Below are 15,441 nucleotides of genomic sequence, written 5' to 3' on the forward strand. Positions count from 1 at the left end.
AATTAACCACAAAACTACAGTTCTTGGACTACAGCAACCGTGATGGCTGCCGAGGGTAGTGAGCTTGCGATCTTCGCACCTCTAATTAAAAACTAAAGCTACCCTAATGCAATGTACGTCATAAGGCTTGAGATACAAAGTTATCTACCGATATAAATAATAATTATTTAGTTAATTATCAGCATAACTAATTTTATACTAGAAAAAAATATATTTGCATGTCCTGCTGTATCGGAAAAAATATTTTACGTTTTCTTACGAATGAAGGAAGAAGGATATTCATTTATAGTTTTTTTATTTCATTATGTATATCACATAAGGAGAGTTCCTAGAATATCCGACAACACTCCAGAGAATCCTCACCCGCGGCTATTCAAACAATGCTGTCGAAGGCGAGACACTCAAAGTGATGTCACTTCAGGCAAGCACTCGTAGGTCATAGAAAACATTTATTTGTTGGTTTGTTTAAGCAATGTTCACACAAGAAATGAGAACAGACTCCCACCACTTGCTCACACTAGGCGATAAGGAGAGAGTTAGAGGCTGCCGCTCGCATTCGAGAGACTCTCGTTTTGTAACTGAGCCTTATGTCTGTCAACGTAAAGCCTTAGTTGTAACCTTAAGCACCTTAAGCATAATATAGGTATCCATGAAGTGACGTTTACGCGAAGGGCCTACAACAACCTGAGCGTTCAGTATAATAAGATTAAAAGTGTTAATAGGGTTGCCGCGTTTCTGTAGTGATGTTAAATGAAGCTAGAACCAATGATTTCTTTGGTATTATCAGAAAAAGAGAAGCATCAGTGATGAGCAGAATGTGCGGAAGCTCCAACGGTACCTATTCTGAACCTATTCACTGGAAGGTTACGCATGTGTTTAATAGAAGGTATGCTAAATAGTATACTGACATAAGCTTATAGGTATTTTTTAAGTAATTTAATTTAAAATTATTTTAATTTTTAATTCTATATTATCTATTTATAAATGGATGTTATGCCTGTAAATAAAGATTGTTGTTATTATAATTATTTATTATCCCTATCCCTCTTCCCTATTAATATTATAAATGTCAATGTAAGTTTGTTTGTTACGCTTTCACGCAAAAACTACTTAACCGATCCTCATGAAACTTTGTACACATATTCTTGGAAGTGTTAGAAGTAATATAGGATACTTTTATCCCGACATTAAGCTCGGTTCCTTTGGGAGAGGGGATGAAAGTTTTTGACGATTTTACACCATAACTCCGACAAATTATAACCGATTTATATTAATTATTTTTGTACTAAGTATAGAGGTTATAAGATGTCTTTAATTTTGCCCAAACTTTGTGTAGATCAAAAACGAAATCAGACGAAGAGTAAGACGAATAAAACTTACCAATTAACTCAATAATTTAAAATAGAGCCTACACCACACTTGGCAACACACTTACTGCACCGATTTAAGAAATGAACACAATGAAATCAGTAAAATCCACTTTGAATTTCAGGTCAATTAGTAGTAGATAGGTACTCATACCAAAACTGGAGTCGCGTGATAGCGCTAGTATGTATAAGTCTATGATTTATGATGGACGTGTGATAATAAGAAAATTATATCGCATATTATTATAGAATTATTATAATCAACACCAGATCAGTCATCTATTAATTTTTTAATTGTGGGCATTAAAGTCTTATCAACTGGGTACACAAAGACTGAATGATTTATGGAAAAAATATCAAAAATATTTTTATTGTGGGTTTATCGATTGTTAATTATGTAGGTGTGATAATAGTTATGCTTATCGGGGATGACCTTACATTATTAACATTCAAAAATCAACATCACACCTTTCTTTTTCCAAAGGGTCTGCATCTAAACTGATGGTACCCCTACTACCTGCAGATTTTTTATTACCATCCAAACTGTCTGCATCTAAACTGACAGTTTGAATGGTCATAAAAATCTGCAGACAGTAGGGGTACCACAACCACAATACATATGGCTCTATATTAAGATATATAACAGTGTTCTGAAATCCATATAGTACCAAAATAGCCTATGCATAGCCCAAACGATTAGCAGGTTGTGGAAGTAGGCAAGCCGTGTCCATCGCAGAACCATGAAAATTGATAGGGCAGACGTATTAGATCTCCGAATCTCCTAATATTATGTGCTGAGGTATAATGGTGAGTAGGAATCCCACATAATCTGTTTTCTTCCCGAAGAAGTCGGGTATGTTGAGATTTCAACCCGTAAAGAAATTAATAGTTCAAAAAAACACGCTTGGTATAAAAAGCCAAATAATTTCTATGTTTTAGTTTAGTTTATTTATAAAATCCTGTTTTTTGATTTTCCGTAAACTATTATTTTATTGGAGCAAAATTAATTGGTAAACCATTCACCATCGAATTTGTTAATATTAAAGAAATCGGCTGAAGATAATGGTTTGAAATTAAAATTTACATCATTCTTGACCTATCGACTATAAATTAAAATTATATAAATTAACAAAAATCTTATTTTGCAAATTGAATAATGGAATAATCTTATTAAATTACTGTATTGTCAGCGGGCCTCGATGTACATATATAGGTACAAAGTTTGAACGAAGTCAAAGTTAACTTTGGACTTTATTTTGATCCTAACACGGTCTGTGTTATGATCAAAATAAAGTCCAAAGTTACAGACCCACAAACAGACATTCAGGTGAAGCTAATAAAAAAAGCATGTAAAAAAAAAGGGCAGACACGTTGGGTTCAAATAGAAATAATATATAGATATGTACGGCTTACTGATTATACGTTTACTTATTTTACTTGAACAACTTAAAAGTGTATAAAATAGTTTAATATGCACCGTTCTGAAATCAAATCCAGTCATGTCACACTCTTCCGAAGAGTGCCGGAGGTACGACTTAATAAATATTTGCAGTGTTTTTATGTCATGGAAATTCCATATAAAGTATTATATACGTTGGGAAATATTATGATGATTATTTCTTAATATAAGCAATAAAAGCTTATAATCAAAGGGCATTAAGAATGTGAAATATTAAATTATCTCCTCCGATAGGCACTAAGAACAAAACGTGAGCAGATAGACGAAAATTAAATGGTCATAAAATTTTAAGTTTGTGATCTATGTATGTTGATAACTACTCCGTACGGCGTGGCGGCGTATACGATTTTTACTGAAACAATATGTAGAAACCGATAACAACTCAAAATAATTGCAATCTGGTTTCGTAATAATAACTTTTTTGCATTAAGATTTAAATTTTACCAATAATTTGGTGTTAGATGGGTCCCAAGAAAAATACAATTGTTCATTAGTATCTCCTAAATAAAATATCTTATCGTATCGATATTGATTGTCATCGGTAGATATCAACTTTGACAAATCTGTACAACTGTTTATCGTTGCAAGCTAAATAAAATCCACATCGATACAATGCACGTCACAAAAAAAAAACCAATTTCAAAATTGAATTATAAATAGTTTCAGTTTTACTTATTTTTCATACATATAACGTAATAAACTTACAGCTTTTCTGGACAAATCGTGTAATTTTTGATACGTTTTGGCTGATCCTTCGCCCAAAAAATGATGCAGTTAAGATTTCAACCCCTCCCATTTAGCTTATAAAAATAGTTTAATATCAAAGGACGCAATTTGTTATCTAGCTTATAAATTGTTCGTTTTTATAAAATATCATTTAAATGCCATTAACAAAAACGAAAAATATATAGGTACACTCCGAAAACTTTAAACTTTAGCATCGCCTACTATAATTTAGATAGCAATTACAAAAGCAAAAGATAGTTTTCTCCAACAGCCTTTTAAAAATTAATAGCAATAACCAACTCATTATTTTCATCGTATCCTTCATTAATTTCATCGTATCCTTACAAAACTTTGTTGACTCAACACCACTCAAATCTTAGCATTAAAATGTGAGCTTTCTTTCACGTACCATAAAGTGTTTGACGCGTGGCCAACGGGACGCCAGAGGGTGGTACCTACATTCGTTGTAGTTTAAAACTATTGGTCCCATATGGAATCAAATGCGCTTGGCCAAAGAATATTTTAAGCTTTTTTTATTCGATGGATTTTTATTTATCGATTAGACTAACTTTGGAATGGGTCTTTATTTTAGAATTAGCTTTTTTTACTAAAATTATTAGCATGAACTTTTACGTGTGCTAATAAAAATAATTCGCTGGGCGTTATTAAAAACCTATATCGTCATTATTGCTAAGAATTATTATTAACAGTCAAGCTATAAATATTTTAAGGACTAGGTAATTAATTGTACTTAGGTAGATGGGTAGTAAAATCACAATTAGGTACTCAATGTTTTATTAATAATATTATTCTCACAATCTAAGTAGTGTATAGTTTTAACTACTGAATAAATTAAACATCTGGTAATCTCTATCGAAATGATTTGTTTATTTTAACAAAAAAAAAAAATTCACGACGGTTGTTGTATCTATCGATATTCTGGTAATTTTATAAATTAACGTGGAAACGAAATATAATAGGTACTTAAGTTACACAATAAGTGAAACAAAGACACATAAACTTAGACACTCGGTTGCCTTCATTCTTCATTTATTATTAAGGCGTTTTGACAATCTCACAAGAACTATTGTACTGTTTAAGTAGGTATAAATCTTAAAACTTTTAATTCTATTTGTTACGTCCTGTAGGCGAGTAAATAATGTAGAACAACTTTTTTCTTTATGAAACAATTAAGTAAGATAGGAAAAGTTTACGTAGTATGTTAGCTGTATTGAAAATATTACGAGAACTTACAACAGATGTAGACTACAAATACCTAATACTTATCTTCCTATTTCACTTTATGACCAGTGACTTCATTTCGTCGTAAAATAGGGAGCCAGTTAATGCACCCAAAATCTATAGAATTTAATTATAAATACCAAAGAAAATAAACATAAATTCGATTATTAAAAAATAACCTACAATCGCCGCGACGCGACATAAAATCTTTTCATTAGGTAAAGTAATTATACAATTCATTCTAGCGGATGATACCTATTACAGGATCATTTTAAATCGCTCGGGTAATAATAAGAATACAATTCATTCTAGCGGATGATACCTATTACAGGATCATTTTAAATCGCTCGGGTAATAATAAGAATACAATTCATTCTAGCGGATGATACCTATTACAGGATCATTTTAAATCGCTCGGGTAATAATAAGAATACAATTCATTCTAGCGGATGATACCTATTACAGGATCATTTTAAATCGCTCGGGTAATAATAAGATCAAGCTGTTTCAAAATTTAATTATAGTTTGAATTTCGGTGTGGAACATGTACTTGGATTACGTTTTAGTAAAAACGGCCATTATGCCGTCACGACAAACAGCGTGACGCTCTCTTATCTTGTCCTTGACGCGAGCGCGTATTTAAGTTCTTTTTTGGTATTTACATTCGGTAATTATTGTTCTCTATTGTTATGAGTTACTTTGCATAAAATAGATAAAATGGACTGTAAATATAAGTCGATGTAAATTATTCAATGAATCTCCCTTCTTCGCTTCGCTTACATAGGACGTAACATTTCCTATTTAATTGAAATATTTTCACAAGAGTTTTGGTTTTTGTGCATTAGCAATAAGACTTATACGAGTACTATCTAAAATATGCTTAATGATTAATTTGCAGGTAAATGTTATTATGTTTAAGTTTATACAAATTATTTACATAAAACCTATATACAATACGACGTCTAATAGATCTCCATATTAAATTAAGTATAATCATACAAATATTACATAAAATACACGGTCAACACATTAAATTAAAATACAACTAGTGGTAAACATCACATAGAATTGTAAATATGTATAGTTACGGTATACATTTGTTAATAATAAATAAAGGCAAGTTGTTTTTTTTAAAGTTTAGTAAAATATTAAATTTTAAAAAGTTATATTGGATTTTCCTTTTGGAAAAAGTACCTAATACCAGTAGACCATAATAACACATAGAAAATAAAACTAAGCTAGTCCATTTTATATTAAATTTTTAATTCTTTGCACTGGCCCATGGTACTGTAATTCCATATTAGACATAATAAAACCCGATTTTTACATAGTAACTCTACTTATGAGTAAATTGCTGTTTATTGTTAAGGAGAGGCCCATTCCATTTAAATAGAACCATGTGTCTTCCTTTGCAGAAGCAACTTATTAAATGTTTTTTTTTAAATTACTGATTGATTTTCGATAACCCGAAAGAGTTATGAACCTAGCCGCGTGTGCCTAAGCGCGTTCAACCTCAGACTTCATCGTTACTAAATCAAAGTTGTGGCCCGAAAGTCAAATTCAACTTAATGAAAGTTTCAAATTGTGAAACAGTTTAAGAAAGCTTAATCAAAACTAGCTTTCATCTTTCGCTTACGAGAGAAAAGAACAAACACCGTTACTACTGCGTCTCACAAGTATCTTTAAGAAATTTTATTTGTGTATAAGAAAAATATTCACTTACATGAAAACTTCTTCTCTTTCCATTGATAATTTTATTTTTGTATCATTTTTTTCAGAAATAAAAAGATCCAATGCTTTAATCTAGTATGGAACTACGTATGCCAAATTCGATTCTTTATTTATAAGTGAATATATTCGCGGAAATCCAAACATACTTGAAAATATGCGATATTCATTGTTACGATGGACCTTAAAATTTTTTTACTAATCAATAAATTAATTAAGTAAGTGTTATAAAACGTGTAGGTATCATTTAAAAAGTATACAACAAGTTTCATATTTTTTTTAATAATACTTGAAAACCTTAAGTACTTTAGAAATACTTATTACACATAAATTATTTATTATAAGTAAGGCGATATCGAGGGTGCTTTATGCAATCGAGCATCACATATCACTTTTTTTTAATTAGAGACAATAACTACCCTTGGCGATGATTTGTAGCGATACAGTTAATACTAGTACAATAATGGTGATCTTATGTGTCTTAAAGTAGTGCTATCCTATTGCACAATGTTTCTTGTGGTAAAGGCAAGCTCTAGTTTTAGAACTGTCCTTTTTAGATGAAGATTAGACTATTGTGTAGATTTATATTAGAAACTTGCATGAGCGCAATAAATTTATCTTCAGCGACTATTTTTGCAAACTGTACTCTCAGAAGGGAATTTTCACTCTCCCAATTATTAGAAACTCATTATCGATTATGGAAACAACACACAACGTTGAAGCAAATTCGTCGAATTGTTCTTTTTATAGAACAGTAAGTCTACTTCTTTTATTTGACCAACAGTGTGCGCAAAGTCTACACGATCAGCTTTATAAAAACTAACTTACACCTTAAGTTATCTCTGTCTTTACATTGTTTCAATTTGAACGATAATTAACTATATCAGTTACAACTGTATCACTGCAAACATTCGTCGTATGAAACGTCCCTTATATTAATTATACGTAAAGAATTGCTAGTTTGGATAATCCTGATATAACTTTATTTGTTAGAAGAAAAGTCTGTATGTATCACTCTCTGTTCGAGGGTGTTAAGAAAGACGACACTAGGGTGATGGGGGCAGGCTGTCGTCACTTTCGAGGTAGGTCACGTAGTTGTCTTCACCGCTGTGAGCCGGTCGGGGCGGGGGAAGGGAAGGTATGTCGTAGCCATGCATCTGTAAAATGACATTATAAACTTGAAGGTTTCAACTGAAGTCAAAGTCGAAAATAACTTTATTCAAGTAGGTGACACTATTAGTAGAATTACACGGTAGTGAGATGATGGCGATAACCATATTCGTAAACTTAAAACTAAAGCTACGAGGGTTCTAAACGCGTCCTGGTTTAAGAATAAGCGCACAACAAATTTAGCCGGGTGTGTTTTTTTGTTATCACCATCTCACATTGATCTCACACTGATAAATTAATCATACATTTTCTTCCAAGCCGGTGGTAGAGTCACAACAAACAGACTGACTTGACGTTTCAGAAGTGCTTATAAACTACTTGAAATACATAAATGAATATTGAATTTTTTTTTTTTTTTATAAATCGGTCCAGTATTTTCCTATGGCCTATTGGGTACAAACAAATAAACAAAAAATCTATCATGTTTATAATATAAGTACAGATTTTCTGTTTTTATGAGCCTTGTAACGTGATACAAAAAAAAAAGCTATAAGTATACACACCTGGTTGACGAGCTGCTGGAACGCGGCGCTGTGGTGCGGCGCGCGGTCGAGGTCGGCGTGCAGAGCGAAATCACTCAGCGCCTTCCACGGCGGCTGGTACGCCGTCACCTCCAACGCCAGCGACCCGCCTGCCTCGTGCCGCACCGGCGATCCCGCCACTAGCGGCACGCCCATGGACATATACCCCAATCGCCGGCCTTCCTGTACGATACCGTGACGTTACTAATCTATTTTACGTATTACTTCTTCATCATCAACCAATTACAAGCCCGCTAGAGGCCACGGTGCAAAGGTAAAAGCCAAGAGGACTTCGGCTTAACTTTCGGGTGGCCGAGTTCGAACCTCAGCGCGCCCTTGTAACATTTCTATGTTATAAAATTTCATACTTTTATGTTTTCGCTCAATTTTTCCCTTGTAAATATTATGTTCTTTTTATCTGTTTTTTTGGGTAAATCAAACTTGATGGACTACTGTAAAAATCAAATCTAAAAGTTGCCAGTTTGCTTTATGCACCCTCTTTAAGTTATTAAATATCACTTGCTTTAACGGTGAAAGAAAACATAGTGAGGAAATCTGCATGCCATGGCAGGCAGTATTGAATATACTGCGTTAACTTTACTGCGATTTAATTACTAATATATATCATTTATAACTCTAAAATTGTATTGCCACAAATAGAAAAAATAGATTATCACCTTTTCCTGTTGCATTTGCATTTTCAACTGTATTGTTTTCTTTTTATCCTTACACCTTTTGTTTTGGAACCATACCCTTATGACTCTTGGACTAAGACCAGTCATTTCTACTAATTGTTCTTTCATAAGGGCATCGGGGCGTGGATTCGCTGCGTAACAAGTTCTGAAAAATTAACAGTCTCTTTATTTTGCGTGATATTTTTTTTAATAAAAAAATAAAACAACGTTAGTAAGAGGTTGTGATAACAAAGACGATTAATAGACGATTTCTACGATTATAATATTAATGATCATCATCATCACTTCAACCGATGGAAGTCCATTGCTGGACATAAGAAATAGGGCATTCCAAATTCCACATTTGCTTCTTGTTTCGAGCGGCTCCCCGCGACTCGTTTGATGTCGTCGGTCCACCTGGCTTAGGATCGACCATTGCTGCGTTTACCGGTGCAGGTTTGCCAGTCCAATACCTTGGGATCCCAACGTCTATCGGTTCTCCGAGCTATAAGCCCCGCTAATTGCCACTTCAGCTTCGCGACTCGTTGAGCTCTTTCGGTAACTCTAATTCTTTTACGGATCTCCTTATTTCTGATTTGATCACGTAGAGACTCCTAATATAGCTCTTTCCATCGCTCGCTGAGTGACTCTAAGCCTTTGTTATGAAACCCATATTAATGATCATTGATCACGAATACCTTCAGATCGCCTTAACTTTTTTAGCCATATTCGCTTTGATACAGTAACCTAATGGTTGTTTACAAATCTTTTAACTTAATTACCAGATCTGAAAGTAGATGGTACTAAAGGTAATAACTATTCTAGGGGTCAATTGACGTAGAACAAGTAGGTACGATGCATTTTCTTAAACCTATGGGAATTCCAAACATGGTCTGCACGGCTAGCACATTTAGGTAGGTAGGTAGGACATTTTCTCCTGTCCATACTAGCTTTATCCTATAGCGATTTTGGTTTGGACCATCGCATCACAATAATGCAAAACATTGTATGAACTATTTTAAGCACTTAATCGTTTGTTGGATAAGTGTAAGTTTGTAGTACCTCAAAGTGTGTAACTGTTTCTCATTGAGCACGGTGCGTACTCTGGTAGGTTTCCCGTCGGCAGCCGCACCCGCTCGCGCTCTTCCGCTTTTGTGTGAACCCGACTCGCTGCCTGAATCTAAAACAAGAAGGTCCAATTTTGATTTATGTGTTCCTATGTTTTATCTTTTTTTAACTTCCGGAGTTTTCGTTCGTTCCTTATGTTTATTTGTTGTTGTATAAACGTAAATTCCGATGAGAAAAGAGCTTGGCGGAAAACCATCAAACGTAACATGTTTTTATCATTTGAAAGATACTGTCAATTTAAATGTTACAAAACTATGAATAACTTATACGATTTATAAGTATCCGACGGTTCGTTAATAAGAGTGTTAGTATACAGCTACACTGAGCTAGCTCCATTTTTTAACGTTTTATTTAATATTCTATTCCTTTTATTTCACACTGTGTGTAACTTAAGCTGATTCTTCTTTTTTTTATATTTCAATATAGGTACATTATTTAAATCGCCGAACTAAATTGGCAGGTCTAAGGTTGGCGCTGTCGTTTTCCACTTCGTATATTGTTGTGTGTCTGTAAATTTAGTTTCGTTTTTAGACCAGAATACAACACTATTGGCATTACTATCGCAGGAAAATGCAGCCTGAGTTACCCAATATGCACGGACACACTTGTCAATTGCTACTTCTGTTCACTCGTAAGATTTGGACACTGCGTTTGTGTCCTGCAGCTACATGTCTAGGTAGGTAGTATTCTACGTCTACGCAGAGAGTGATTGGTATTATAGCAAACCGCACATTGTCTGCGCTCGAAAACGAAACGCATTTTCGGGGTTCCCAGAAATAACAAACATAATTTAGGTACCTACTCGCTTAGGGGTATGTAATAATCTGCTTAAATAATATTTTAACGGCCCCACTTGCATTCCAAATCATAACCCTATATCGATTTATGAAGTTAACCTTTAATGGACACATAATGCTTCCATACCTGCAGATTAAAATCTATATTTTGTGACTAAGCGATAAACTACGAGTGTAAGCGAATTAAGATCCCATGTAAGAAGCTGATTAATCTTAACATCACATTAGCTACTAATTAACTTTCTGATGTTAATCTCAATACGATAACTCATTTGATAAATGCAACGAATATTTTTATAACACGATTTTTATTTCAAAAAGTTATTCGAAATCTTTATCGTCAACGAATGGCAGAAATTATGGGAAGGAAGTACTATTCACAGAATTCAAGGGTTGGACTCGGCTGCGAATAGATATAGCGGTAGATTACTTTGACTGAACAGAACATTTGATATTGTCAGCTTAGATAAAAGTTTATAATTTTTAATTGATCATGAGGTGTGATTTATCAAATGCTCAATGTTTAATTGAATGATACAAATAACCATACTTAAAGGGGATTACATTAAGCTTGTGTTTAACTAATTTTGTCTCATAAAATAGAGATTTAACCAAAAAAAATTAAAATCAGTGGCGTGCACTTAATATATGCACAAAAGCACTGCCTACCCAAAAATTGATGTATTTCTCTTAAAGAGGAGGATTTTTGTAATTTTATGCAATTTTCCTGGTGTATGCATATCCTGGTAAGAAACCCAATGCACGCCACTGCTAACATGGATATCTAGTTATAGTTGGAGCTGGAAAATCATCATCATGGTACATACTTCTTGTATGCTTATGTATGTCACTGATCTCTACTTAAACGGCTCGACCGGGCAACGGCTTTCATGATTTTTTTTTGTGTTTCAGTTGATCCCTCAATGGTTTGCATAGGAAACAGAAACAGGTGGTACTGATTTCAGAATTAGATTTTTCCAGCCAGGCCTATTTCATTAATACAAATAATAAAAAAGCTAAAGGTCAAGTAAATGTAAAAGTACGTAAATAAATTCGCGTAAGAATAATATGTTATATATTGTATAGAGAGAATATGTTACGTAAAAGAAACCTTTTTAATGATGTTTAAACTAGTTCGAGTTTTTTATTTTGTTATTAACTCAAGTGTCTCCCTCCCTACAATTGCAATCACTTTTTCTTTTGGATTTACTTTTATTTTTCCTTAACCATGATTTTGTAACTTATCTTCTGTTAAAATTCATAATTGGATCGCTTTGACTTATTGATTGATTTTATAATGCTCTCCAAAGAGTTCCAACCTGCGTTCATTTAATGATTTCTAAAGTATTAGCCTTATTATAAGCGCTTGAGTCCCACCATTTTAAAATTCTTTAAAACAAGCCTTTTGATAGAGCGTAAGCTTTCTGTATCGTATCATCTATATTTTAGCTTAGATGCCTGCGGTTTGAAAGTTGGACATGTTATCTAGTTTTCAATTCTTCTTGTCTTATAGATATAAAGACCTATAGGGCAGTTTCGTTTGATCAAATGTGGCAACCCTACTGTTACAGAATCGGGGATCATGCAAGGGGTTGCTAATCACATATCCTTATAATCCCCATTTCACACCCAAACTAATCCACACTGGACATCGGGGATCTGTTTTAGAATTCTCTATGTTTAGATATTCATAAAGGCATTTGGCTGGTCATTTGGATTCATGTAACTTTTGTATAATAGACTGTTACACTAACCAATCTCAGTAATGTGAAAGTTTGTAAGGATGTTTTGAGGAGCGGATGATTTTTACCCCAATATATCTATTTCGAATTCATGTTATAGAGTAAGCGCATCAAACCCTAATGAAGTTTGCCAAATCTTAAGTAGTTCTTTTACGAATTTGAATTTCAGTTGTCGTGAATATTACCATCCATATAACGAAGACTAATTGCAGTCATTATAACATCGGCAAACAAGATCTACTGAAGATGGTACTTAGATAGTGCGTAGAAAAGAGTTCTTAAATGCGCTTAAGAGTTAGGAGAGTTTTTTTTTAGTTGCAAGCTATTTTAATTAAAAAATAAAAAAAATAAAAATAAAAATTGCACAAAAATTTTCCCATCAGTTTTAGGTCGCAACATAATTGCTAGATAAAAACGACACTCGAATTTTACGCGGCGAATTAAAGGCGGCGGCCACTTTGTCGGCGCATTACAAACGAAGATAGGGTACAGTGAGTAATATAATACGTAAGTGAATTATATTTCAAAATCACGGTCTAAAATAAAGATAATAGTTAAAACGATCCAATTGAAATACCCAAACATAATAAAAAAATGGAGAAAAATAAGTTTAAAGTAACTCAGGAAGAAAATTTGTATGATTCCAACTTGAAATTTTTTATCTGAATCACTCTGTAATGTATAAAACCTACCAACGTTTTGATATTTCTTAACATAGTGACCTCGTCTGACCCTTATTCATATAACTTACCAGTGTGTAAGTACATGTAAAATGAAATAGGAAAATAGATTTACATTTAGGCTGAAAATATTTTTAAGTTAAATACAACTGGTAACTTGGGTTTGAGCGTTAATAAAGTCCTTATAAACACTTACTTAATTTATATGATGAAGTAACTAGTGTTATGTATTATGATTGAGTTGAGGATTGGCATTAAAAATAGGATGGAAGTTGAGGCCTTTTGTCAAGTATTAAACCTGCGGGAGAAGATATCGCACAGTTCCTTTAAACGTTCGTTTTTTTTTCAAATTCTGAAGAATTTCTACTCTTTAACTTTTCTTACATCTTTTTACCATTGAATTCATTATTAAGTTGTTAGATGAGGTAAATATTATGATTATTTATTTGCTTGTTTTTATTAATTGGGCTAATTGGAACCTTCACTTGTGACTGTGATTTATTTCCAGCAGGGGCCGGATAAAAGTAGTATCTACAGATATCGTTAAAAATACACCTGGCTGGTTCTCAATAATTCTATTAGAGTAAACCCACAAAAAGCTAATTAGGTGTACTGGAATTTATACAACAAATATATTTTCTTCTTTTTTTTTTACACAAAAAATAAATAACGTATAATTGCGGCTGACTGTACCCGAAATCAGTGTTTAATCACTACTCCATTATCGTAATATTCGATACGATATAGCTCATTACGCATGTAAGAGATAAAAACTACAATCGAGTGTTTCCGATATAAATATTATCTAGATAATCTAGATAACCTTTTGAAAGGGGAGTGACTCTTTTATAGTTATTACATATTAAACTTTTTTGTTGCTTTCTTTCTTAATAATTGTTTGTGTCCGTTGTCCTGAATGATGTACGAGTATGTAACGTATAATTTATAATCAATAGCAAAATAAAAATAATCTTCAAAGGATTTACTTTTCCAATTAGGTCTCTGCAGAAATAAAATAAAAAGATTTTAACAAAAAGAAGAATTTACTATCCAGACAACTTTCACTGTGATATCTTGCATGTACAGAAATGGCGTACCTGTATATTTAACTCAGGATAAGGGAGTTCTACAAAGTTCCTCTAGGAGCACGTTAAGCCATTGGTGTAGGTTGTTATAACTAACGTGTCTGTGTAAAATCCGAATGGTAAGACGCGAGTGAGTGATGAGCGTGCAAACCCTACGAATCTGAACTATAACGGCGTCTTAAGCGAAGCGAGCCGTGTCCAGCGCTGGATAGATCATATGCTGAAGATGATGATGATAACTTACCTGACATAGAACCCAGTTCGGGGGGATGGTGTGAATTGTTATTACTAAGTGTTGTGTTATTATTGCTTTCTGCATTGCCGCTACTGCTGCCGCTCGTGTTTGCACTCTGTAACGAAAAGGTAAAGTAAATTAAAATGACCTTGTTTGCTGAGCATCGGTGAACAAGAAAATTCAAAATGCAAGGAAACGAGATGTAACTGTTTTCATTGATTATTTTTAAAATTCAAAGCCTATAACCTAATAAATTATAGTTCTGAAAAAAAAACCATTCAGGATGTCAGGTTTTACACCTCTTTAAATTCTTCATACGAGTTGCCAGTGAGTTAGTAAATGTTTTCGATGCCAAATTATTTGTACATGTATTGCAATAACTTATATGTCTTAAATAACATCATTTATATCTAAATAAACAAGCGAAGTTTCTATACTTGCAACGTTGTAGACGAAGTAAATATCCTTACACAACAATATAATACATAAATATTTATCTAACTCTACGAGATATCAACTTCACATAATAATTCTTCCTTTGGTTAGATATTTAATATTCTGAGTAAAAAACACTTTTTGTCATAATTTACGTAGAAGAGATGTTTCCAATAAGCATAGATATATATTATACGTTGACTATTATAATATAAGCACTTACTTTTTCTAAAACGTCATGATCTTCTCTACAATATAAAGCACCTCCTTCTCGTAACGCAAATTCGTCACCTGAAACAAACAATTCTACATTACATCACAGATTGTTTATATCTAACTATTGTGCTTTGCATTATTAGATTCCAAAAGGTTTTCCGTATTACCTTTAGCTTTTTATACGTTTAAAATAATTTTATTCTTCTGAAATGTTGTTGTCTTGAAGGGTTTTTGGG

At 33.2% G+C, this 15,441-nt stretch overlaps 1 protein-coding gene across 1 annotated transcript in view; it reads right to left on the reverse strand.

Moving 5' to 3' along the window:
* Positions 1-6,767: 6,767 nt before the first annotated feature.
* The window catches only part of LOC120626668 (insulin gene enhancer protein ISL-1), a 58,627-nt gene continuing 49,953 nt past the window's right edge, over positions 6,768-15,441 (reverse strand). The window contains exons 4-9 of the mRNA XM_039894283.1: positions 15,213-15,280; positions 14,564-14,669; positions 9,950-10,067; positions 8,891-9,053; positions 8,196-8,396; positions 6,768-7,679 (exon numbers count right to left, since the gene is read on the reverse strand). Coding sequence (XP_039750217.1) covers positions 7,569-7,679; positions 8,196-8,396; positions 8,891-9,053; positions 9,950-10,067; positions 14,564-14,669; positions 15,213-15,280 — 767 coding nt within the window. The 3' untranslated portion in view covers positions 6,768-7,568. The remainder of the gene's footprint in view (positions 7,680-8,195; positions 8,397-8,890; positions 9,054-9,949; positions 10,068-14,563; positions 14,670-15,212; positions 15,281-15,441) is intronic.

The sequence above is a fragment of the Pararge aegeria genome, chromosome 1, assembly GCF_905163445.1.
Source record: "Pararge aegeria chromosome 1, ilParAegt1.1, whole genome shotgun sequence".
NCBI lineage: Eukaryota > Metazoa > Arthropoda > Insecta > Lepidoptera > Nymphalidae > Pararge > Pararge aegeria.